The sequence below is a fragment of the Oncorhynchus kisutch genome, unplaced genomic scaffold (genome assembly GCF_002021735.2).
Source record: "Oncorhynchus kisutch isolate 150728-3 unplaced genomic scaffold, Okis_V2 scaffold3981, whole genome shotgun sequence".
Lineage (NCBI taxonomy): Eukaryota > Metazoa > Chordata > Actinopteri > Salmoniformes > Salmonidae > Oncorhynchus > Oncorhynchus kisutch.
In genome coordinates, this window is record NW_022265926.1 from 284,834 (window position 1) to 308,030 (window position 23,197).

The following is a 23,197-nucleotide window of genomic DNA, read 5'->3' on the forward strand; positions in this document are numbered from 1 at the left end:
CTTTATCCCGCCTCACATCCGAGGGAAAAGCATTACAGCGCATGCTTTAAGGACGGATTAGACAGGTAGAGAAGGAGAAAGAGGAGGGCACCAAGGATTTCACTTGCTGCTTACAATTAAGCAGAACGTGGAGCCCATAGTCCAGCCTGCAGGTTGGTCACTTCAGGTCTACACACATGCTTGGATGAGTCGACTTCAGTGACTGCGGATACCATTCTTAGTCTTCCATGGGCATTGCTGATTATTCATTGTATTTCGATTGGATGCTGAGAAGGTGCTGCTGGCTTTCTTCTTGAGATCTACTCCTGCATAGCCTCCAGATTTCTACATTCCCTTATTTAAGGGGCAAAGGGGGGACCTTCATACGTTTGTGGATCTTCACTGAATCTCCAAGATGGATAGACCGTGAATTTCCCTTCCTTTCTTTGACTCTATCCTCGCAGCCCCATGGCTGACTGAGTAGTGACTCTTTAGTACGTCACCTTCCATTCCAAATTCCAGACAACAACTACAGGTAAGCTAAATGTAAAGGTTTTTAATTGAATATGAAAGGTTTGAAACATTTTCTTGAAGCGCTCCAGAATGTTTCTCTTCAAACCTTCTACATTCTACTTTTTCCGTCCTGTATTTATTATAGAGGCAGTTGCTGTCATGGATTTTTGAAGGTATGATTGAAAGTTTGCATCTCACAGTATTATGCATCAGTATTGTTGAGTAGAATTTCCTCATCACAGTATGATGCATCAGTATTGTTGAGTAGAATTTCCTCATCACAGTATGATGCATCAGTATTGTTGAGTAGAATTTCCTCATCACAGTATGATGCATCAGTATTGTTGAGTAGAATTTCCTCATCACAGTATGATGCATCAGTATTGTTGAGTAGAATTTCCTCATCACAGTATTATGCAACAGTATTGTTGTTGTCCCCTGACGCAAAAAAGGGAAAATGCTCTGGCGTCTGTGACGTGTCTGATCATTCTTCATGTATTGTCATTTGACCTTTGGTAATCAGAGGTCATCCCTTTCTGGTGAGAGAGCTGAGACACTCTCCCCTTTGACCTCATCTGCACCAACCCAGCCAGGTGGCCTTGAGAACCATCCAGCTCAATGAGATGTACCCTATCTAATGAGACACATAATGACATTAGCAAATCGTATGTGCCCTGGATCCTGATTCAAGTGCTTCACAATTGCTACAGTCAGGCTTCAGTTGACTGTAGCGATATATTGTTTAGGCTTTGAAAAGATTTTGGTACTAGTGCACCATAGAGCAGATAGGCAGTATGGATGATTCTTGGTGAGGGGGCCATTTCTTGCCAAAGAGCTGTGTGAATAATTGTGTTTTTTAAATATGTGATTTCATTTGTATGTATTGTGAATCTGTATTTCTGAATCTGTGAATCAAACAGTAATCCCTTGCTCAAGACGGTCTAATCGCAGCTTGGCACACCTTGACAGTTCCTGGGTCACCCCTGAGAGGTTATGTAACTAAACCACTGGTGTGCTTGACAGGCTAATTTTGTCGGCCTTAACAGGCTTATGTCCGGGCACTGTGTGTCAGACAGCCTCTGATTGATTTGCCAGTCACAACCTATTAACTGCCTCTCCGTCACGTCTTTGGTTCTGTGGATGTAAACAGTTTGCAATACAAGCAGTTACTACAAATTCACTCAATATGGTTTTAGAAACAGAAGGGAATTTCACTCAATATGGTTTTAGAAACAGAAGGGAATTTCACTCAATATGGTTTTAGAAACAGAAGGGAATTTCACTCAATATGGTTTTAGAAACAGAAGGGAATTTCACTCAATATGGTTTTAGAAACAGAAGGGAATTTCACTCAATATGGTTTTAGAAACAGAAGGGAATTTCACTCAATATGGTTTTAGAAACAGAAGGGAATTTCACTCAATATGGTCTTAGAAACAGAAGGGAATTTCACTCAATATGGTTTTAGAAACAGAAGGGAATTTCACTCAATATGGTTTTAGAAACAGAAGGGAATTTCGCTCAATATGGTTTTAGAAACAGAAGGGAATTTCACTCAATATGGTTTTAGAAACAGAAGGGAATTTCGCCAAACCTCCATTTTCCTCTCAATCCAAGAGATATTTTGCCAGTGAGTACAGAGCTGTTCATTTTTTCAGGACAGTGTAACAGTGTAGCAGGGGGACCCAGCAGAAGGGCTCCATCTCAGGAAATGGACGGTATTGACAGTGTGTGTTAGTGTAAATATGAAACAATACGGGACACGGTGACAACACACGGATGTTCCAGAATGGCGGAGGGGACAAAGTTACACAACAGCACACAAGGTTATACACCCCAAGAGATGTGATTTAAATGATGCTAGGAGTAGGGACGGTCGAGGACCTTTAAGTTGAAGAGCTTTTAATAAGCCAGACCACAACAAAGCTGGGAGACTTGTTGCTGTGGTGACGTGATGAGGCGATTAGGTAGAGAGATGGAGGGAGGAGTGTGAGGAGTGTGAGATGGGGGCATGACCTGAAAATGAAGACTTCCATCTCAGAGGAATAAGATTACGAAGAAGCTCCATTCACTGGAAAATCACTGCATCCTCAGACTGACCCAGATCAGAGGGCAGAGATAACAGACGTTAAGTTTAAGTCAGTTGCTGTCGACAGACACTGGACACACACACATACTGTACTAACACACAAGTCATGGTGGGCTCCTGAGTGGCGCAACAGTCTAAGGCACTGCGTCTCAGTGCAAGAGGCGTCACTACAGTCCCTGGTTTGAATCCAGGCTGCATCATATCCGGCCGTGAACCCTTTCACTAATACGAGGTGGAGTCCCATAGGGCGGTGCCCAATTGGCCCTGCATCGTCCGAGTTTGGCCGGGGTGGGCCGTCATTGTAAATAAGAAATTCTTCTTAACTGACTTGCCTAGTTAAGTAAAAAAATAAAATTAAAATAACTGGTGTGCTTTGAAACCTAAATATCAGGTATCAAGCCCCAAGGCACACTCTTAGAAAAGAAGGTGTCACACCTTGAATTGTCCCAATAGGTGAATCCTCTAAAAACAACTCTTTCTTGTGGAGCCTTTTCACTAATACGAGGGGCTACGTCAGTAGTATTCAAAGTCGGGGAAATGGGGTCACCCTCACAAATTAATACAACAAATAAGAGTACAGATAATTGTTTTTGCCAATATACAAATTATTTGGAAAAATATAATTAGAATGATTTACATACTCACATCTCCCATGTCTCTCTCTCTACCCACTCATTCAGTCTCCTCTCCCTCATACATCTTTGTGATAGTATGAATACATTATCATTCTGTTTGTCATCAGTTCCCGGGCCATTATTACAGATGGACAAGAAGCCACATCAAACTCTTATGGTGTGCTGCATCAGTGACCTTTACACTGGAGCAAATATGGTAATACCTGTCGACACAGCTAGGCATTATGGGTCAAGGAGGAGTAAATGAATAAACCTCCTATCTATCTCTCTCTCTCTCTCTCTAGTGCCAACACAATGCAGAGGCAAGTGGAGGTCAGAATGCATGAAAGCCATTTGGAGCCCATCGTGGAGCCTCCTCAGCCTATGTGTTGGGGAATATGCAGCAAAATCATGAATAACTTGGTCCTTTTCCTCACCATCCTTGGTAAGTTAACCTGTTGTATAGATGTTACTGTCTTGGTAAGTTAGCCTGTCCTATAGATGTTACTGTCTTGGTAAGTTAGCCTGTCCTATAGATGTTACTGTCTTGGTAAGTTAACCTGTTGTATAGATGTTACTGTCTTGGTAAGTTAGCCTGTCCTATAGATGTGTCTGCTTGTTACTGTCTTGGTAAGTTAGCCTGTTGTATAGATGTTACTGTCTTGGTAAGTTAGCCTGTCCTATAGATGTGTCTGGTTGTTACTGTCTTGGTAAGTTAGTCTGTCCTATAGATGTGTCTGCTTGTTACTGTCTTGGTAAGTTAGCCTGTTGCATAGATGTTACTGTCTTGGTAAGTTAACCTGTCGTATAGATGTTACTGTCTTGGTAAGTTAGCCTGTTGTATAGATGTTACTGTCTTGGTAAGTTAGCCTGTTGCATAGATGTTACTGTCTTGGTAAGTTAGCCTGTTGCATAGATGTTACTGTCTTGGTAAGTTAGCCTGTTGCATAGATGTTACTGTCTTGGTAAGTTAGCCTGTTGCATAGATGTTACTGTCTTGGTAAGTTAACCTGTCGTATAGATGTTACTGTCTTGGTAAGTTAGCCTGTTGTATAGATGTTACTGTCTTGGTAAGTTAGCCTGTTGCATAGATGTTACTGTCTTGGTAAGTTAACCTGTCGTATAAATGTTACTGTCTTGGTAAGTCAGCCAGTCGTTTAGAGGTGACTGGTTGTTACTGTCTTGGTAAGTCAGCCAGTCGTTTAGAGGTGACTGGTTGTTACTGTCTTGGTAAGTTAGCCTGTCATATAGATGTTACTGTCTTGGTAAGTTAGCCTGTTGTTTAGAGGTGACTGGTTGTTACTGTCTTGGTAAGTTAGCCTGTTGTTTAGAGGTGACTGGTTGTTACTGTCTTGGTAAGTTAGCCTGTCATATAGATGTTACTGTCTTGGTAAGTTAGCATGTTGTATAGATGTTACTGTCTTGGTAAGTTAGCCTGTTGTATAGATGTTACTGTCTTGGTAAGTTAGCCTGTTGTATAGATGTTACTGTCTTGGTAAGTTAGCCTGTTGTTTAGAGGTGACTGGTTGTTACTGTCTTGGTAAATTAGCCTGTCATATAGATGTTACTGTCTTGGTAAGTTAGCCTGTTGTATAGATGTTACTGTCTTGGTAAGTTAGCCTGTCGTATAGATGTTACTGTCTTGGTAAGTTAGTCTGTCATATAGATGTTACTGTCTTGGTAAGTTAGCCTGTTGTATAGATGTTCCTGTCTTGGTAAGTTAGCCTGTTGTATAGATGTTACTGTCTTGGTAAGTTAGCCTGTTGTATAGATGTTACTGTCTTGGTAAGTTAGCCTGTTGTATAGATGTTACTGTCTTGGTAAGTTAGCCTGTTGTATAGATGTTACTGTCTTGGTAAGTTAGCCTGTTGTTTAGAGGTGACTGGTTGTTACTGTCTTGGTAAGTTAGCCTGTTGTTTAGATGTGACTGGTTGTTACTGTCTTGGTAAGTTAGCCTGTCATATAGATGTTACTGTCTTGGTAAGTTAGCATGTTGTATAGATGTTACTGTCTTGGTAAGTTAGCCTGTTGTATAGATGTTACTGTCTTGGTAAGTTAGCCTGTTGTATAGATGTTACTGTCTTGGTAAGTTAGCCTGTTGTATAGATGTTACTGTCTTGGTAAGTTAGCTTGTTGTATAGATGTTACTGTCTTGGTAAGTTAGCCTGTTGTTTAGATGTGTCTGGTTGTTACTGTCTTGGTAAGTTAGCCTGTTGTTTAGATGTGTCTGGTTGTTACTGTCTTGGTAAGTTAGCCTGTTGTTTAGATGTGTCTGGTTGTTACTGTCTTGGTAAGTTAGCCTGTTGTTTAGATGTGTCTGGTTGTTACTGTCTTGGTAAGTTAGCCTGTTGTTTAGATGTGTCTGGTTGTTACTGTCTTGGTAAGTTAACCTGTTGTTTAGATGTGTCTGGTTGTTACTGTCTTGGTAAGTTAACCTGTTGTTTAGATGTGTCTGGTTGTTACTGTCTTGGTAAGTTAACCTGTTGTTTAGATGTGTCTGGTTGTTACTGTCTTGGTAAGTTAGCCTGTTGTTTAGATGTGTCTGGTTGTTACTGTCTTGGTAAGTTAACCTGTTGTTTAGATGTGTCTGGTTGTTACTGTCTTGGTAAGTTAGCCTGTTGTTTAGATGTGTCTGGTTGTTACTGTCTTGGTAAGTTAGCCTGTTGTTTAGATGTGTCTGGTTGTTACTGTCTTGGTAAGTTAACCTGTTGTTTAGATGTGTCTGGTTGTTACTGTCTTGGTAAGTTAACCTGTTGTTTAGATGTGTCTGGTTGTTACTGTCTTGGTAAGTTAACCTGTTGTTTAGATGTGTCTGGTTGTTACTGTCTTGGTAAGTTAGCCTGTTGTTTAGATGTGTCTGGTTGTTACTGTCTTGGTAAGTTAACCTGTTGTTTAGATGTGTCTGGTTGTTACTGTCTTGGTAAGTTAGCCTGTTGTTTAGATGTGTCTGGTTGTTACTGTCTTGTTAAGTTAGCCTGTTGTTTAGATGTGTCTGGTTGTTACTGTCTTGTTAAGTTAGCCTGTTGTTTAGATGTGTATACTTTCAGTCAGTAGTTTTGAAACTAATGCTAATGAGCCAAAATGGGTTCCTGAAAATTGTGCGCAATTGTGTTCTATGTCATGTATTTTGTATGTTAAGTTACAAAAAGCACGTTTTATTTTGTATTTTTGGTTTTTTGCAACTCATATTTTATGTTACAAATTCAAATTCGTACAATATGTTACAAATTCAAATTCATACAATATGTTACAAATTAGTAAGTTCTTAAGATCCCGGATTGCATCTTTAACAATGAAAAGTGTGGGATTTGATATAATTTAGTTTTGATATAATTTAGTTTTTCTGCACTTAGTCACCTCCCATCCCTCACAGTGCATAAGGTTGCCTAAAACTTGTGGGTGAAAGTGTAGCGAGAGTCGAGGTAGAGCTTGTTGTGTTCAGGGTATAAACACTAGCTGATGTGTATGAATACAAATAGCCCAGTGTGTGTAAACGGTGGTTCTAAATCATGCAACAGAAAACCAATGAGAGATCCAGTTGATATGACTGTGGGTTCTCTCTCTGTGTTCTAGGTGTGATCACAGGCTCTGTTTCGGGAATACTACTGCGTCCCATGTCGCCGCTCCCCCCTGATGTGGTCATGATCATCTCGTTCCCAGGAGACATCCTGATGAGGATGCTGAAGATGCTCATCCTGCCCCTGATCATCTCCAGTCTCATCACAGGTGGGAGACCAGAACCCTGCCATCATATGTATTTATCATGGATCCCCATTAGTTCCTGCCAAGGCAGCAGCTACTCTTCCTGGGGTTTATTATAGATCCCCATTAGTTCCTGCCAAGGCAGCAGCTACTCTTCCTGGTGTTTATTATGGTTCCCCATTAGTTCCTGACAAGGCAGCAGCTACTCTTCCTGGTGTTTATTATGGTTCCCCATTAGTTCCTGCCAAAGCAGCAGCTACTCTTCCTGGGGTTTATTATAGATCCCCATTAGTTTCTGCCAAGGCAGCAGCTACTCTTCCTGGGGTTTATTATAGATCCCCATTAGTTCCTGCCAAGGCTGCAGCTACTCTTCCTGGGGTTTATTATAGATCCCCATTAGTTCCTGCCAAGGCAGCAGCTACTCTTCCTGGGGTTTATTATAGATCCCCATTAGTTCCTGCCAAGGCAGCAGCTACTCTTCCTGGTGTTTATTATGGTTCCCCATTAGTTCCTGCCAAGGCAGCAGCTACTCTTCCTGCGGCTTATTATGGATCCCCATTAGTTCCTGCCAAGGCACCAGCTACTCTTCCTGGGGGTTATTATAGATCCCCATTCGTTCGTGCCAAGGCAGCAGCTACTCTTCCTGGGGTTTATTATGGATCCCCATTAGTTCCTGCCAAGGCTGCAGCTACTCTTCCTGGGGTTTATTATGGATCCCCATTAGTTCCTGCCAAGGCAGCAGCTACTCTTCCTGGGGTTTATTATAGATCCCTATTAGTTCCTGCCAAGGCAGCTACTCTTCCTGGTGTTTGTTATAGATCCCCATTAGTTCCTGCCAAGGCAGCAGCTACTCTTCCTGGGGTTTATTATAGATCCCCATTAGTTCCTGCCAAGGCAGCAGCTACTCTTCCTGGGGTTTATTATAGATCCCCATTAGTTCCTGCCAAGGCAGCTACTCTTCCTGGAGTTTGTTATAGATCCCCATTAGTTCCTGCCAAGGCAGCAGCTACTCTTCCTGGGGTTTATTATAGATCCCCATTAGTTCCTGCCAAGGCAGCAGCTACTCTTCCTGGGGTTTATTATAGATCCCCATTAGTTCCTGCCAAGGCTGCAGCTACTCTTCCTGGGGTTTATTATAGATCCCCATTAGTTCCTACCAAGGCAGCAGCTACTATTCCTGGTGTTTATTATGGATCCCCATTAGTTCCTGCCAAGGAAACAGCTACTCTTCCTGGGGTTTATTATGGATCCCCATTAGTTACTGCCAAGGCAACTGCTACTCTTCCTGGGGTTTATTATAGATCCCCATTAGTTCCTGCCAAGGCAGCAGCTACTCTTCCTGGGGGATATTACGGATCCCCATTAGTTCCTGCCAAGGCAGCAGCTACTCTTCCTGGGGTTTATTATGGATTCCCATTAGTTCCTGCCAAGGCAGCAGCTACTCTTCCTGGGGTTTATTATAGATCCCCATTAGTTCCTGCCAAGGCAACAGCTACTCTTCCTGGGGTTTATTATAGATCCCCATTAGTTCCTGCCAAGGCAGCAGCTACTCTTCCTGGTGTTTATTTTGCATCCCCATTAGTTCCTGCCAAGGCAGCAGCTACTCTTCCTGGTGTTTATTATGGATCCCCATTAGTTCCTGCCAAGGCAGCAGCTATTCTTCCTGGGGTTTATTATAGATCCCCATTAGTTCCTGCCAAGGCAGCTACTCTTCCTGGGGTTTATTATAGATCCCCATTAGTTCCTGCCAAGGCAGCAGCTACTCTTCCTGGGGTTTATTATAGATCCCCATTAGTTCCTGCCAAGGCAGCAGCTACTCTTCCTGGGGTTTATTATAGATCCCCATTAGTTCCTGCCAAGGCTGCAGCTACTCTTCCTGGGGTTTATTATAGATCCCCATTAGTTCCTACCAAGGCAGCAGCTACTCTTCCTGGTGTTTATTATGGATCCCCATTAGTTCCTGCCAAGGCAACAGCTACTCTTCCTGGGGTTTATTATGGATCCCCATTAGTTCCTGCCAAGGCAACAGCTACTCTTCCTGGGGTTTATTATAGATCCCCATTAGTTCCTGCCAAGGCAGCAGCTACTCTTCCTGGTGTTTATTTTGCATCCCCATTAGTTCCTGCCAAGGCAGCAGCTACTCTTCCTGGTGTTTATTATGGATCCCCATTAGTTCCTGCCAAGGCAGCAGCTATTCTTCCTGGGGTTTATTATAGATCCCCATTAGTTCCTGCCAAGGCAGCAGCTACTATTCCTGGGGTTTATTATAGATCCCCATTAGTTCCTGCCAAGGCAGCAGCTACTCTTCCTGGTGTTTATTATGGATCCCCATTAGTTCCTGCCAAGGCAACAACTATTCTTCCTGGGGTTTATTATAGATCCCCATTAGTTCCTGCCAAGGCAGCAGCTACTCTTCCTGGTGTTTATTATGGATCCCCATTAGTTCCTGCCAAGGCAGCAGCTACTCTTCCTGGGGTTTATTATAGATCCCCATTAGTTCCTGCCAAGGCAGCAGCTACTCTTCCAGGTGTTTATTATGTATCCCCATTAGATCCTGCCAAGGCAGCAGCTACTCTTCCTGTGGTTTATTATAGATCCCCATTAGTTCCTGCCAAGGCAGCAGCTACTCTTCCTGGGGTTTATTATAGATCCCCATTAGTTCCTACGAAGGCTGCAGCTACTCTTCCTGGGGTTTATTATAGATCCCCATTAGTTCCTGCCAAGGCAGCAGCTACTCTTCCTTTTGTTTATTATGGATCCCCATTAGTTCCTGCCAAGGCAGCAGCTACTCTTCCTGGGGTTTATTATAGATCCCCATTAGTTCCTGCCAAGGCAGCAGCTACTCTTCCTGGTGTTTATTATGGATCCCCATTAGTTCCTGCCAAGGCAGCAGCTACTCTTCCTGGGGTTTATTATAGATCCCCATTAGTTCCTGCCAAGGCAGCAGCTACTCTTCCAGGTGTTTATTATGTATCCCCATTAGTTCCTGCCAAGGCAGCAGCTACTCTTCCTGGGGTTTATTATAGATCCCCATTAGTTCCTGCCAAGGCAGCAGCTACTCTTCCTGGGGTTTATTATAGATCCCCATTAGTTCCTGCCAAGGCTGCAGCTACTCTTCCTGGGGTTTATTATAGATCCCCATTAGTTCCTGCCAAGGCAGCAGCTACTCTTCCTGGGGTTTATTATAGATCCCCATTAGTTCCTGCCAAGGCAGCAGCTACTCTTCCTGGGGTTTATTATAGATCCCCATTAGTTCCTGCCAAGGCAACAGCTACTCTTCCTGGGGTTTATTATAGATCCCCATTAGTTCCTGCCAAGGCAGCAGCTACTCTTCCTGGTGTTTATTTTGCATCCCCATTAGTTCCTGCCAAGGCAGCAGCTACTCTTCCTGGTGTTTATTATGGATCCCCATTAGTTCCTGCCAAGGCAGCAGCTATTCTTCCTGGGGTTTATTATAGATCCCCATTAGTTCCTGCCAAGGCAGCAGCTACTCTTCCTGGGGTTTATTATAGATCCCCATTAGTTCCTGCCAAGGCAGCAGCTACTCTTCCTTTTGTTTATTATGGATCCCCATTAGTTCCTGCCAAGGCAGCAGCTACTCTTCCTGGGGTTTATTATAGATCCCCATTAGTTCCTGCCAAGGCAGCAGCTACTCTTCCTGGTGTTTATTATGGATCCCCATTAGTTCCTGCCAAGGCAGCAGCTACTCTTCCTGGGGTTTATAATAGATCCCCATTAGTTCCTGCCAAGGCAGCAGCTACTCTTCCAGGTGTTTATTATGTATCCCCATTAGTTCCTGCCAAGGCAGCAGCTACTCTTCCTGGGGTTTATTATAGATCCCCATTAGTTCCTGCCAAGGCAGCAGCTACTCTTCCTGGGGTTTATTATAGATCCCCATTAGTTCCTGCCAAGGCTGCAGCTACTCTTCCTGGGGTTTATTATAGATCCCCATTAGTTCCTGCCAAGGCAGCAGCTACTCTTCCTGGGGTTTATTATAGATCCCCATTAGTTCCTGCCAAGGCAGCAGCTACTCTTCCTGGGGTTTATTATAGATCCCCATTAGTTCCTGCCAAGGCAGCAGCTACTCTTCCTGGGGTTTATTATAGATCCCCATTAGTTCCTGCCAAGGCTGCAGCTACTCTTCCTGGGGTTTATTATGGATCCCCATTAGTTCCTGCCAAGGCAACAGCTACTCTTCCTGGGGTTTATTATAGATCCCCATTAGTTCCTGCCAAGGCAGCAGCTACTCTTCCTGGTGTTTATTTTGCATCCCCATTAGTTCCTGCCAAGGCAGCAGCTACTCTTCCAGGTGTTTATTATGGATCCCCATTAGTTCCTGCCAAGGCAGCAGCTATTCTTCCTGGGGTTTATTATAGATCCCCATTAGTTCCTGCCAAGGCAGCAGCTACTCTTCCTGGGGTTTATTATAGATCCCCATTAGTTCCTGCCAAGGCAGCAGCTACTCTTCCTGGTGTTTATTATGGATCCCCATTAGTTCCTGCCAAGGCAACAACTATTCTTCCTGGGGTTTATTATAGATCCCCATTAGTTCCTGCCAAGGCAGCAGCTACTCTTCCTGATGTTTATTATGGATCCCCATTAGTTCCTGCCAAGGCAGCAGCTACTCTTCCTGGGTTTTATTATAGATCCCCATTAGTTCCTGCCAAGGCAGCAGCTACTCTTCCAGGTGTTTATTATGTATCCCCATTAGTTCCTGCCAAGGCAGCAGCTACTCTTCCTGGGGTATTATCGATCCCCATTAGTTCCTGCCAAAGCTGCAGGTACTCTTCCTGGTGTCATATTATGGATCCCCATTAGTTCCTGCCAAGGCAGCAGCTACTCTTCCTGGTGTTTATTATGGATCCCCATTGGTTCCTGCCAAGGCAGCAGCTACTCTTCCTGGTGTTTATTATGGATCCCCATTAGTTACATTATTACACCACTACATATCTTCAATACAAAATTTATAATATCACCATACAACAATATGACAATGTACTACAGTATACCTGTGTGTAGAGTGCGTTTGCTAGCGTTTGTCTGTACTAGCACTAGAGGCATTGTACGTTGGAGTGTTATTATAGCATTATCCACAGGATGTTGGTGGCACCTTAATCAGGGAGGACAGGCTCGTGGTAATGACTGGAGCGGAATCAGTGGAATGGTATCAAACACATCAAACACCTGTTTGGTGCCGTTCCATTTCCTCTGTTCCATGACATTATTATGAGCTTTCCTCCCCTCAGCAGCCGCCACTGCATTTATCACTAGAGTATCTGGAATGCATATCTTCTGTAGTTTACGTAACCGGTTGTTGAACTGCGGGCCTCTCTCACCTCTCTCCCACTCCAGGACTGGCAGGGTTGGATGCCAAGTCCAGTGGCCGCCTGGGCACCCGAGCCATGGTGTACTACATGTCCACCACAGTCATCGCTGCCGCTCTGGGTGTCATTCTGGTGCTGCTCATTCACCCAGGTAACCCCAAGCTGAAGTCTAACCTCGGGCCTGGCAAGAAGAACGATGACGTCTCCAGTCTGGACGCCTTCTTCGATCTAATTCGAAACCTTTTCCCAGAAAACCTGGTTCAGGCCTGCTTCCAGCAGATCCAGACAGTCACCACAAAAGTCCCCGTACCTACCAACAGGACCAGGGGTCCACCACAGTTCACCATCAAAAGGGCTCTTCAGTACAAGAGTGGGATGAATGTGCTAGGTTGGTACACTTATAGAAAACATGCTCTTAACTGGAATGAATGATTGTCTTAGCAGTCCAAATAATTGATTTGACACTTTTTGCCTCCTTTTGAAACTGTAGGTTTGATCGGTTTCTTTGTGGCTTTCGGGATAATCATGGGGAAGATGGGAGAAAAGGCCAAGCTCATGCTGGAGTTTTTTAACGTTCTCAACGAGATCGTCATGAGGATTGTTGGCATGATTATGTGGTAAGTCTTTTCCTCTCTAGAGTTATATACCTCTACCCCCCCCCCCCCCCTCCTCTAAAATAACAGGCATTCTAGGAAGTCCACTCTAGTCACTGTCGCCAAAGGAGAAAAGTGTTATTTATTACAGGAAATTAGCCCCCAGTGTACATGTTTGCCCCAATATTCCCAATTACATACCACTATTGACCTTTCATTAGTTTTACCAAACTGCAAAACTAATCTCACCAAGGTCTCTCCCAGGTATTCCCCTTTCGGTATCGCCTGTCTCATCTGTGGGAAGATCATCTCAATCGATGATCTGGAAATGGTTGCCAGGCAACTGGGAATGTACATGGTGACCGTGATCGTGGGCCTTGTCATCCACGGTGCCATATTTCTACCGCTAATATACTTAGTCATCGTGAAGAAAAACCCCTATGTCTTCTTCATGGGAATCTTCCAGGCCTGGGTCACCGCTATTGGGACAGCATCTAGGTACAAGACCCAAACCCATTCTCTAACCTATTCTCTAACCTATTCTCTAACCTATTCTCTAACCTATTCTCTAACCTATTCTCTAACCTATTCTCTAACCTATTCTATAACCTATTCTCTAACCTATTCTCTAACCCATTCTCTAACCTATTCTCTAACCTATTCTCTAACCTATTCTCTAACCTATTCTCTAACCTATTCTCTAACCTATTCTCTAACCTATTCTCTAACCTATTCTCTAACCTATTCTCTAACCCATTCTCTAACCTATTCTCTAACCTATTCTCTAACCTATTCTCTAACCTATTCTCTAACCTATTATCTAACCTATTCTCTAACCTATTCTCTAACCTATTCTCTAACCTATTCTCTAACCTATTCTCTAACCTATTATCTAACCTATTCTCTAACCTATTCTCTAACCCATTCTCTAACCTATTCTCTAACCTATTCTCTAACCTATTCTCTAACCTATTCTCTAACCTATTCTCTAACCTATTCTCTAACCCATTCTCTAACCTATTCTCTAACCTATTCTCTAACCTATTATCTAACCTATTCTCTAACCTATTCTCTAACCTATTCTCTAACCTATTCTCTAACCTATTCTCTAACCTATTCTCTAACCTATTCTCTAACCTATACTCTAACCTATTCACTTCTTCTCTGTCACCCTCCCTTTTCCCTCTGTCAAACGTATTATTGCTCAGAACCCATTCTAGAACCCATTCTAGAACCCATTCTGCTTGTTTACGATAAGACAGACAAAACAAGATGCCTTGACCTTGCTTGTTTTGTCTCCACTCTACAGATAAACTAAAAACAAGAGTAATGTTATTCGTGGTGCACACAGCGCAAAGTTGCTTTCAAAGATTAAAAACCTCAGATTAGTTTAGGATAAATAGTTCATTTATATTAAGGACTCTGCATTACCCAACCTATTTGATAGATTGTATGACAGAGTAGGTTTTGAGCCACAGCCGAAGCTCACACTGAGATGATAACAGCAACAGAGATGTGGTTCATGTCCTAGAGGGGTGTCCACATTTCACGGGTGTCTGATACCTTCATGCATGACACCAGATTTGTAGAGCTTAGCTACCACAATGTAGTTAGACTCTTGTCGACTAATCTTACTGCTTAAAGTAAGACCCTTTAAAAGTCACCCTTTGAGAGAACATAATGCTCAATGCATAATATAGATATTATGTCAATTCAGTGTTTAATACCATTCCAAGTCTTGTGATATGTATTAAGTACAAGTTCTGTACCCGTCTCTCAGTGCTGGTACCCTGCCAGTCACATTCCGCTGTCTGGAGGAGAACTTGGGCATCGATAAGCGAGTGACACGATTCGTGCTCCCCGTGGGCGCCACTATCAACATGGACGGCACTGCGCTTTACGAGGCCGTGGCAGCCATCTTCATCGCCCAGATGAATAACATCGACCTCGACTACGGCCAGATCGTCACTGTCAGGTAGGACACTTCTAATCCTACATGACTAGGGCCCTGTGTTTCGGACTATCATGTCACATGACCTAGGATTTAATCTTTATTTTAAGCCTTTTCCAGACACTAGATTTACACCAAAAATAAAAGCAATTATCTGAGCATGGTGCTGGAACATGGTGCTGGAGGACGGTGCTGGAGCACAGTGCTGGAGATTGGTGCTGGAAGATGGTGCTGGAGCACAGTGCTGGAGATTGGTGCTGGAGGATGGTGCTGGAGCACAGTGCTGGAGATTGGTGCTGGAGAATGGTGCTGGAGCACAGTGCTGGAGATTGGTGCTGGAGAATGGTGCTGGAGCACAGTGCTGGAGATTGGTGCTGGAGAATGGTGCTGGCCCATCTAACATAATAAGAAAAGGGACCGTTTGTTGAAAACCCTTTAAATAAAGGTTCAAATTCAGGTCATGTGACATGATTGTTCAAAACAAGGTGCCCTATATATGATCTATTGACCTTGACAAAAAACATGTCTTCATGTACCTACAATATAAGGTTGAAATTAATGTATGTGTAATTAACTGAGGTCTCTCATCCTGACTGTAGCCTGAAAGCAACCTTGGCCAGTGTGTAATTAACTGAGATCTCTCATCCTGACTGTAGCCTGACAACAACCTTGGCCAGTGTGTAATTAACTGAGGTCTCTCATCCTGACTGTAGCCTGACAGCAACCTTGGCCAGTGTGTAATTAACTGAGATCTCTCATCCTGATTGTAGCCTGACAGCAACCTTGGCCAGTGTGTAATTAACTGAGATCTCTCATCCTGACTGTAGCCTGACAGCAACCTTGGCCAGTGTGTAATTGACTGAGATCTCTCATCCTGACTGTAGCCTGACAGCAACCTTGGCCAGTGTGTAATTGACTGAGATCTCTCATCCTGACTGTAGCCTGACAGCAACCTTGGCCAGTGTGTAATTGACTGAGATCTCTCATCCTGACTGTAGCCTGACAGCAACCTTGGCCAGTGTGTAATTGACTGAGATCTCTCATCCTGACTGTAGCCTGACAGCAACCTTGGCCAGTGTGTAATTGACTGAGATCTCTCATCCTGACTGTAGCCTGACAGCAACCTTGGCCAGTGTGTAATTGACTGAGATCTCTCATCCTGACTGTAGCCTGACAGCAACCTTGGCCAGTGTGTAATTGACTGAGATCTCTCATCCTGACTGTAGCCTGACAGCAACCTTGGCCAGTGTGGGAGCGGCCAGTATCCCCAGTGCTGGATTGGTGACCATGCTACTGATCCTAACAGCCGTTGGGTTACCCACCCAAGACATCAGTCTGTTGGTGGCTGTTGACTGGCTGCTGTGAGTACTCAATCTTGCACTTGTACCTGCATTCACACGTACAGAGAATGTTTCCACACACACACAATATCTTCTTGTTACCTCAGGATAAAACTCTGGTCTTCCTCAAAATATTGTCCTCAGCTTTGTTCCCCCGAGAGATTACCTTCTGCACTTGTCTGTCTCTGTGTCTGCCTCCCCACCCTAAAAAAAACTACAGGGATCGGTTCCGAACCTCCGTCAACGTGGTTGGGGACTCCTACGGGGCCGGTATCGTTTACCACCTGTCCAAAGACGAGCTCGATGCGTTTGACGCGGCGCAAAAAGTTGATGAATTTGAGTTGACAAAATCCCAATCGTTCTTCGAGAACAACACCAACCAGTGTGTTTACGCTGCAGCCCACAGCACAGTCATGATAGATGATTGCAAGGTACATTTCATCTTTAAGGATATAGAGACGTGCATGTAGACTTCCCCTGTAACGGCTGCCTTTCCTTCTCTTGTCATTTGGTATGTCGACATACATTGATGTCACCTTATACAATTATTTTGGAGAAAACAATATTACAAGGTGGAGAAACTAAATAAATATGCTCATATATTTATTTACTCACTCACTAACTATATGGAAAAGCAGTTTTTGTGATACCTGTGTACTTTTGCTCGACAGTTTACTATCATTCTGATGTTATGTTTTTGACACGATTTTTCTTTTGAAAACATTTTTCCGCACTTGACTTTTCTTCCTATGTCTTGTATTAATCTGTGACATGAGTGGGATTATTTTTCTTAATTGGACATGTATTTGTGGCAGCCCTGTTTACATGATTCGATTCAGTTTTACGGCCAATTTTTAAATCAACATTGTATGGCTAGTGGTACACATGAAGACTGCTATTTCATCATGTTTATCCAAAACAGTGGCAGACATATTATGGACCTGTCAAAAATCCTTCTTTCTACTGTAGCTAGCTATGTTTTAGACCAAAAACTCAAAGAAAAGTCCATGCTCTTATTTTCAGAGCATTTTACTGATCCATTTGTCATGGATCATTGTTCTATTGCTTTGCTTGCATGGGACAATTACTAATCACTGTTTTATACTGTCATTTAGTTGTTTTCTTATTCAACATTATTGTCCCGGTAATTCTGTTGGGCAGAGAATCCATAAAATACATGGCCAAGATAGAAAACGAAACTGACTCATCAATGTTTTACATTCTCCTGTCAGTGAGAAAACACATTTCAATCCATCTTCTGTATCTGCTGTCGCTTCAGTATTCAGAGAGGATTCAATCTATCTTCTGTATCTGCTGTCGCTTCAGTATTCAGAGAGGATTCAATCTATCTTCTGTATCTGCTGTCGCTTCAGTGTTCAACGAGGATTCAATCTATCTTTCGTATCTGCTGTCGCTTCAGTATGCAGAGAGGATTCAATCTATCTTTCTGTATCTGCTGTCGCTTCAGTATTCAGAGAGGATTCAATCTATCTTCTGTATCTGCTGTCGCTTCAGTATTCAGAGAGGATTCAATCTATCTTCTGTATCTGCTGTCGCTTCAGTATTCAACGAGGATTCAATCTATCTTCTGTATCTGCTGTCGCTTCAGTATTCAGAGAGGATTCAATCTATCTTCTGTATCTGCTGTCGCTTCAGTATTCAAAGAGGATTCAATCTATCTTCTGTATCTGCTGTCGCTTCAGTATTCAGAGAGGATTCAATCTATCTTCTGTATCAGCTGTCGCTTCAGTATTCAGAGAGGATTCAATCTATCTTCTGTATCTGCTGTCGCTTCAGTATTCAGAGAGGATTCAATCTATCTTCTGTATCTGCTGTCGCTTCAGTACTCAGAGAATATTCTTTCTTTTCTTTTCTTTCTATTGGGACCAAATTTGCGGGAATCCCAGTAAATTCAACCAATTCAACCAAAATTCAACCGACCAGCCAAATTCAACCAAAAGGATGGCCTGCAAGTATTACCCCCTTGGTTTCTCTGCTCAAACCCTTTGACAGCTTCAATATGACTGTGCCTTGGTCTTACAGTTAGATGTCCCTGGTAATTGCTTGCAGGTATCCATGGGCAATGGAAACGGCCACCCCAACGGCCACCCCAACACTGCAGATTTCTCTCTTGTTGAGGAGGAACCATGGAAACGAGAGTGAAGCAGCACCCTGCTCCGACCTCATCCTGACTTCCACAAGCTTCCCTTCCTGACCAAAATAAAGAACGTAACCACACTTAGCCCTGTAATCACAAGCTTTGGTGCATCAGTCTTACTTCCTGTGGTCTGACTATGGTCAGTTCATTGACTATGGGATGAAGCTCCCCTCCCACAAAGACAACGTAGGTACGCATCCACTTGTACCTATCTTAAACAATTAGATTAGGACTTCCAAATGACATTGCTTAAGCTGTGCTGGTGATTTTTAAGGCATTGTTTAGTATAATGGACCCATTCAGGTGGTTGTATTCTGAACCTTACTCGACAGTGCATGTTCTCTGATATACGCAATGCCGCACTTTTGTTGCTGCTCAACCTTTTGGGGGAAAAGCAATCCTTCTGTCTGTTTTATGTATAAAAAATGTAGGGATTTTGTTAGCGCCAGAGGCAGTTCAGCGAACGTGTGCTTATGGGATGTGGCCTTGCCAGTTGTATACAAGGACCAGTTGAGGAGTGTTATGATGAGAAGCCCCTCCATGGAGAACCCTCCTGTCAGTCACTACTATTCCTATTCCTGACCCTGCACAACCTTATAACAATATGTTCCAGAAACGCTTGATGTTCCAGGGGTTGCTAGATATTCAGTGGTGGTCGATTCACTTTTCTTTGGTTTCCAGAGTGGCTTTGACGCTTTCTAAACCTGCTGCCTTCTAATAGCACTAAGAATGAAATAACTTAAAGAGCCTTGGTAATGCACATTTTCTTAAAGATATAAAAATGGCAAAAACGTCAAAGCAAACACTGAACTATCTCAAAAAGCCCTTGACTTTACTACTGCCTCTTGTTGCAGTCAACCAATAGCAGCAAACAGGTTCTGAAATCGTTAACGTAACAACATCCCGCAGCAAAGGGAAGCAGAATGTTGACCATGTGGCTCCCCCTAGTGACAGAATAAAAACAAGTGTTGGGTGTGTTGAAGGAGCTACAATACCTTTGACTTAGAGGATTAAACTCTGGCATCGGCACACATGATCAGCCTCTAAGCACTGGAGCTTACCTCTGGACTTAACATCACTAAATGCCTCCAAATGTGGCTGCTGCGTATTTATAGACAGCCAAAGACGCAAGGTGCATATGGACAGCATTAACAAGACATGTGCAGAGGCAGGAAGAGAATTTAATGTGTTCCCTCCCCTGGCTGTAAGAGGACAAACACACCAACAATCAATATATTCTATATGTTTTTGTGTGTCTGTATATAACGTATACGTGCATTCGAGTGTGTGTGAATGTGTGTGTCAAAGAAAGAGTGAAAAAGAGAGAGAGAACAAAAGACAGAATAAGAGATGGTAGAGAGAGAGTAAGAGATGGTAGAGAGAGAGTAAGAGATGTCAGGTAGAGAGAGAGTAAGATATGGTAGAGAGTGAGTAGGAGATGGTAGAGAGAGAGAGAGTAAGAGAGAGTAAGAGATGGTAGAGAGAGAGAGTAAGAGATGGTAGAGAGAGAGTAGATGGTAGAGAGAGAGAAGGAGATGGTAGAGAGAATAAGAGATGGTAGAGAGAGTAAGAGATGGTAGAGAGAGAGAGAGTAAGAGTTGGCAGAGAGAGAGTAAGAGATGGTAGAGAGAGAGAGAGAGTAAGAGATGGTAGAGAGAGAGTAAGAGATGATAGAGAGTAAGAGATGATAGAGAGAGAGTAAGAGATGGTAGAGAGAGTAAGAGATGGTAGAGAGAGAGAGTAAGAGATGGTAGAGAGAGTAAGAGATGGTAGAGAGAGTAAGAGATGGTAGAGAGAGGGAGTAAGAGATGGTAGAGAGATGGTAGAGGGAGAGTAGGAGATGGTAGAGAGAGGGAGTAAGAGATGGTAGAGAGATGGTAGAGGGAGAGTAGGAGATGGTAGAGAGATGGTAGAGAGATGGTAGAGAGAGGGAGTAGGAGATGGTAGAGAGGGAGTAGGAGATGGTAGAGAGAGGGAGTAAGAGATGGTAGAGAGATGGTAGAGGGAGAGTAGGAGACGGTAGAGAGAGGGAGTAAGAGATGGTAGAGAGATGGTAGAGGGAGAGTAGGAGATGGTAGAGAGATGGTAGAGAGATGGTAGAGAGAGGGAGTAGGAGATGGTAGAGAGGGAGTAGGAGATGGTAGAGAGAGGGAGTAAGAGATGGTAGAGAGATGGTAGAGGGAGAGTAGGAGACGGTAGAGAGAGGGAGTAAGAGATGGTAGAGAGATGGTAGAGGGAGAGTAGGAGATGGTAGAGGGAATATAGGCTTGTAAGCCGGTCGGCCCTGAAAGTCAGTGCTTTGTGTGTTTGTATTTCTATGCTAAACGACAACCTTGCCTTGTCAACCACAATCTGTTCAGTCAGTCAGCATGATGATTACGACAATGTTAATTACAGTCAAATAATCCATATCAACAGAAAATTTGCCCTTCAATTTGGATTTGAAAAGTTCAGCTCCATCTCCAGCATGCTCATTTGTGACTCTGAAAGAAAGGAAGGCCGGTCCTCCCTTTACTTCCTCTAATGTATGTCGTTTCAACATGATAAATACAAAGACTGAAAAAGTAGCTTGCAATTACAGATAGGACTATTTGGAGCTCGGTGTGTGTGTGTCCAGCACTGCACTGTACAAACCTCTGTACCTGGACCAGTAAGGTTATATAACAAGAAGACCATAACCTAGCAGTGGATGCTGGGTAGAATCTCAATAGGGAACTGATCTTTACAGCAGTACTGGGTCTCAGAAACACTCTGAGGACGGAACCTGTTGAAGAGCAGCGTTATCTTACATCTCCATGTTCAAAGTGCCTCCTTGCACTTTGTGGATATAACATATACTAGATCCAGGTAGATATTTAGGTGAAACGTTCTGTAGTGAATCCTAAACAAATATGATCTCCCAGAGGGTTCTGCTCAGGGTTTCTATAACGATAGGAAAACCATATGCAAATGTAGAACTACGTTGTTTGTCCTTTTATTTTTGGGTAGTAGTCTACTAGTCTCACAGAGATATTAACTTTCCAATGTTAGGTTCTTATTTTTCAGAGTAAATAACCCACGGACACTAGAGAAGCTTTAACCAAGTTGAATTCTTCCCAAAGGTTCTGTACAGCTGTAATCAGACAACCCAACATTTGTCCCATCCAGATATTTATATCCCACTTAAGACACTCCCTCTCTCCAATCCTTACAGTATATGCCCAACAGGAAGAAGGTAACCAGATAAGAAACCCTGATTACTGACCTCAACCCCTCCTTCACCTAATCCACAGATGTCCATCTGTCTTCCCTGTATCAAACACTTCACCCTCCTCTCCTCTATCAAACACATTCCACAGAGAACCCTTAACTTTCTCCTTCTGTCTGTTCACAGAGAACCCTTAACTTTCTCCTTCTGTCTGTCCACAGAGAACCCTTAACTTTCTCCTTCTGTCTGTCCACAGAGAACCCTTAACTTTCTCCTTCTGTCTGTCCACAGAGAACCCTTAACTTTCTCCTTCTGTCTGTCCACAGAGAACCCTTAACTTTCTCCTTCTGTCTGTCCACAGCGAACCCTTAACTTTCTCCTTCTGTCTGTCCACAGAGAACCCTTAACTTTCTCCGTTGATTCTATGCTTCTTCTCTATCATGTATCTAATATCTCAATGTTCAACATGTTGAATCCAACACCAATATACATATGGAATCGTTTGGTCTTTTCAGGGAGACAGATGTAGTTAATACTCTTAATGCAGACACAGAATGATCCAGAAAATGGGCTGAAAAGAGAGGAACAATAAGAGAAAGAAGTGCTGTATTTTCCACCAATATGGACTGGGTGGTGTTATTTTAGTGTTTGTTTTACAGTATCGTTGTTACTTTTGTTGTTAGGTTGACAAGATAAGAGGGAAAAGTCCAATTAAAGGTGTAGCTTTCTCAGAGTGGCATCAAGACGACAGGGGCAGGCATCAACAGAGCTTTGGTGCTGGCAGCTACTGTATGTATGTACGTTAGCTGAATATCAGGTTCAGGCAACATTTTTTCAGGCAACCTATGCACCTATGCAAAATGCTCTTGAGTCTTGTCCAGACATAGCTGAACACTGTTAAACATCAGTGCTTCATAAATTCACTTTAAATGTTTTCTTTCTCAGTTTGGCTTTTTCCTCTTTTTATTTTTCTATGAATACCTGTTGAAATGTACATTTAGACCTTCTTCTGCTGTCTATTTTCTATCCTGGATTTTGATTCAATGCACATATGTGTCCAAGAACGTGTTGGAACATTCTTCCTCATTGTTGTGTAATCTGTCTGATGTTGACTGTGTGAATATGTGGTTCTAGAATCTGTCTGATGTTGACTGTGTGAATGTGTGATTCTAGAATCTGTCTGATGTTGACTGTGTGAATGTGTGGTTCTAGAATCTGTCTGATGTTGACTGTGTGAATGTGTGGTTCTAGAATCTGTCTGATGTTGACTGTGTGAATATGTGGTTCTAGAATCTGTCTGATGTTGACTGTGTGAATGTGTGATTCTAGAATCTGTCTGATGTTAACTGTGTGAATGTGTGGTTCTAGAATCTGTCTGATGTTGACTGTGTGAATGTGTGATTCTAGAATCTGTCTGATGTTGACTGTGTGAATGTGTGGTTCTAGAATCTGTCTGATGTTGACTGTGTGAATGTGTGGTTCTAGAATCTGTCTGATGTTGACTGTGTGAATGTGTGATTCTAGAATCTGTCTGATGTTGACTGTGCGTATGTGTGGTTCAAGAATCTGTCTGATGTTGACTGTGTGTGAGTGAACTAAAGAAAGTATGAATTTAATTTGTCTAAAACGTAAAAATATCATTTTCTCTGTCAGACAAATGGACTAAAAGTGTGGTAAAGTGTTTTACTACTTCTTGTGTACATATAATTATGGAAACCAATAAATGTTGAAATGAAAAATGAAAAAC

At 42.9% G+C, this 23,197-nt stretch overlaps 1 protein-coding gene across 2 annotated transcripts; it reads left to right on the top strand.

The window, feature by feature from the left end:
* The first annotated feature begins 158 nt into the window (after positions 1 to 158).
* On the top strand, positions 159 to 23,196 carry LOC109878578 (excitatory amino acid transporter 2-like). Of its 2 annotated transcripts, none has more exons than XM_031821497.1 (10): positions 159 to 514; positions 3,501 to 3,640; positions 6,769 to 6,921; positions 12,250 to 12,609; positions 12,712 to 12,838; positions 13,079 to 13,312; positions 14,595 to 14,789; positions 15,992 to 16,126; positions 16,326 to 16,536; positions 18,176 to 23,196. In XM_031821497.1, exons 2-10 carry the CDS (start codon positions 3,511 to 3,513, stop codon positions 18,266 to 18,268), a joined length of 1,638 nt encoding a protein of 545 aa, XP_031677357.1. In that variant the 5' UTR covers positions 159 to 514; positions 3,501 to 3,510; the 3' UTR covers positions 18,269 to 23,196. The 2 variants fall into 2 exon arrangements, with proteins under 2 accessions (XP_031677357.1, XP_031677358.1); XM_031821498.1 differs by having other exon boundaries at positions 18,013 to 18,286.
* Position 23,197: the final 1 nt, after the last annotated feature.

Excerpts from the sequence above, each read along its gene's own strand:
- LOC109878578 (XM_031821497.1), top strand. The coding sequence starts at position 3,511 with ATGCAGAGGCAAGTGGAGGTCAGAATGCATGAAAGCCATTTGGAGCCC. Across the intron at positions 3,641-6,768 it reads CCTTTTCCTCACCATCCTTG|GTGTGATCACAGGCTCTGTT; the intron begins GTAAGTTAACCT and ends TCTGTGTTCTAG. Across the intron at positions 16,537-18,175 it reads TCATGATAGATGATTGCAAG|GTATCCATGGGCAATGGAAA; the intron begins GTACATTTCATC and ends AATTGCTTGCAG.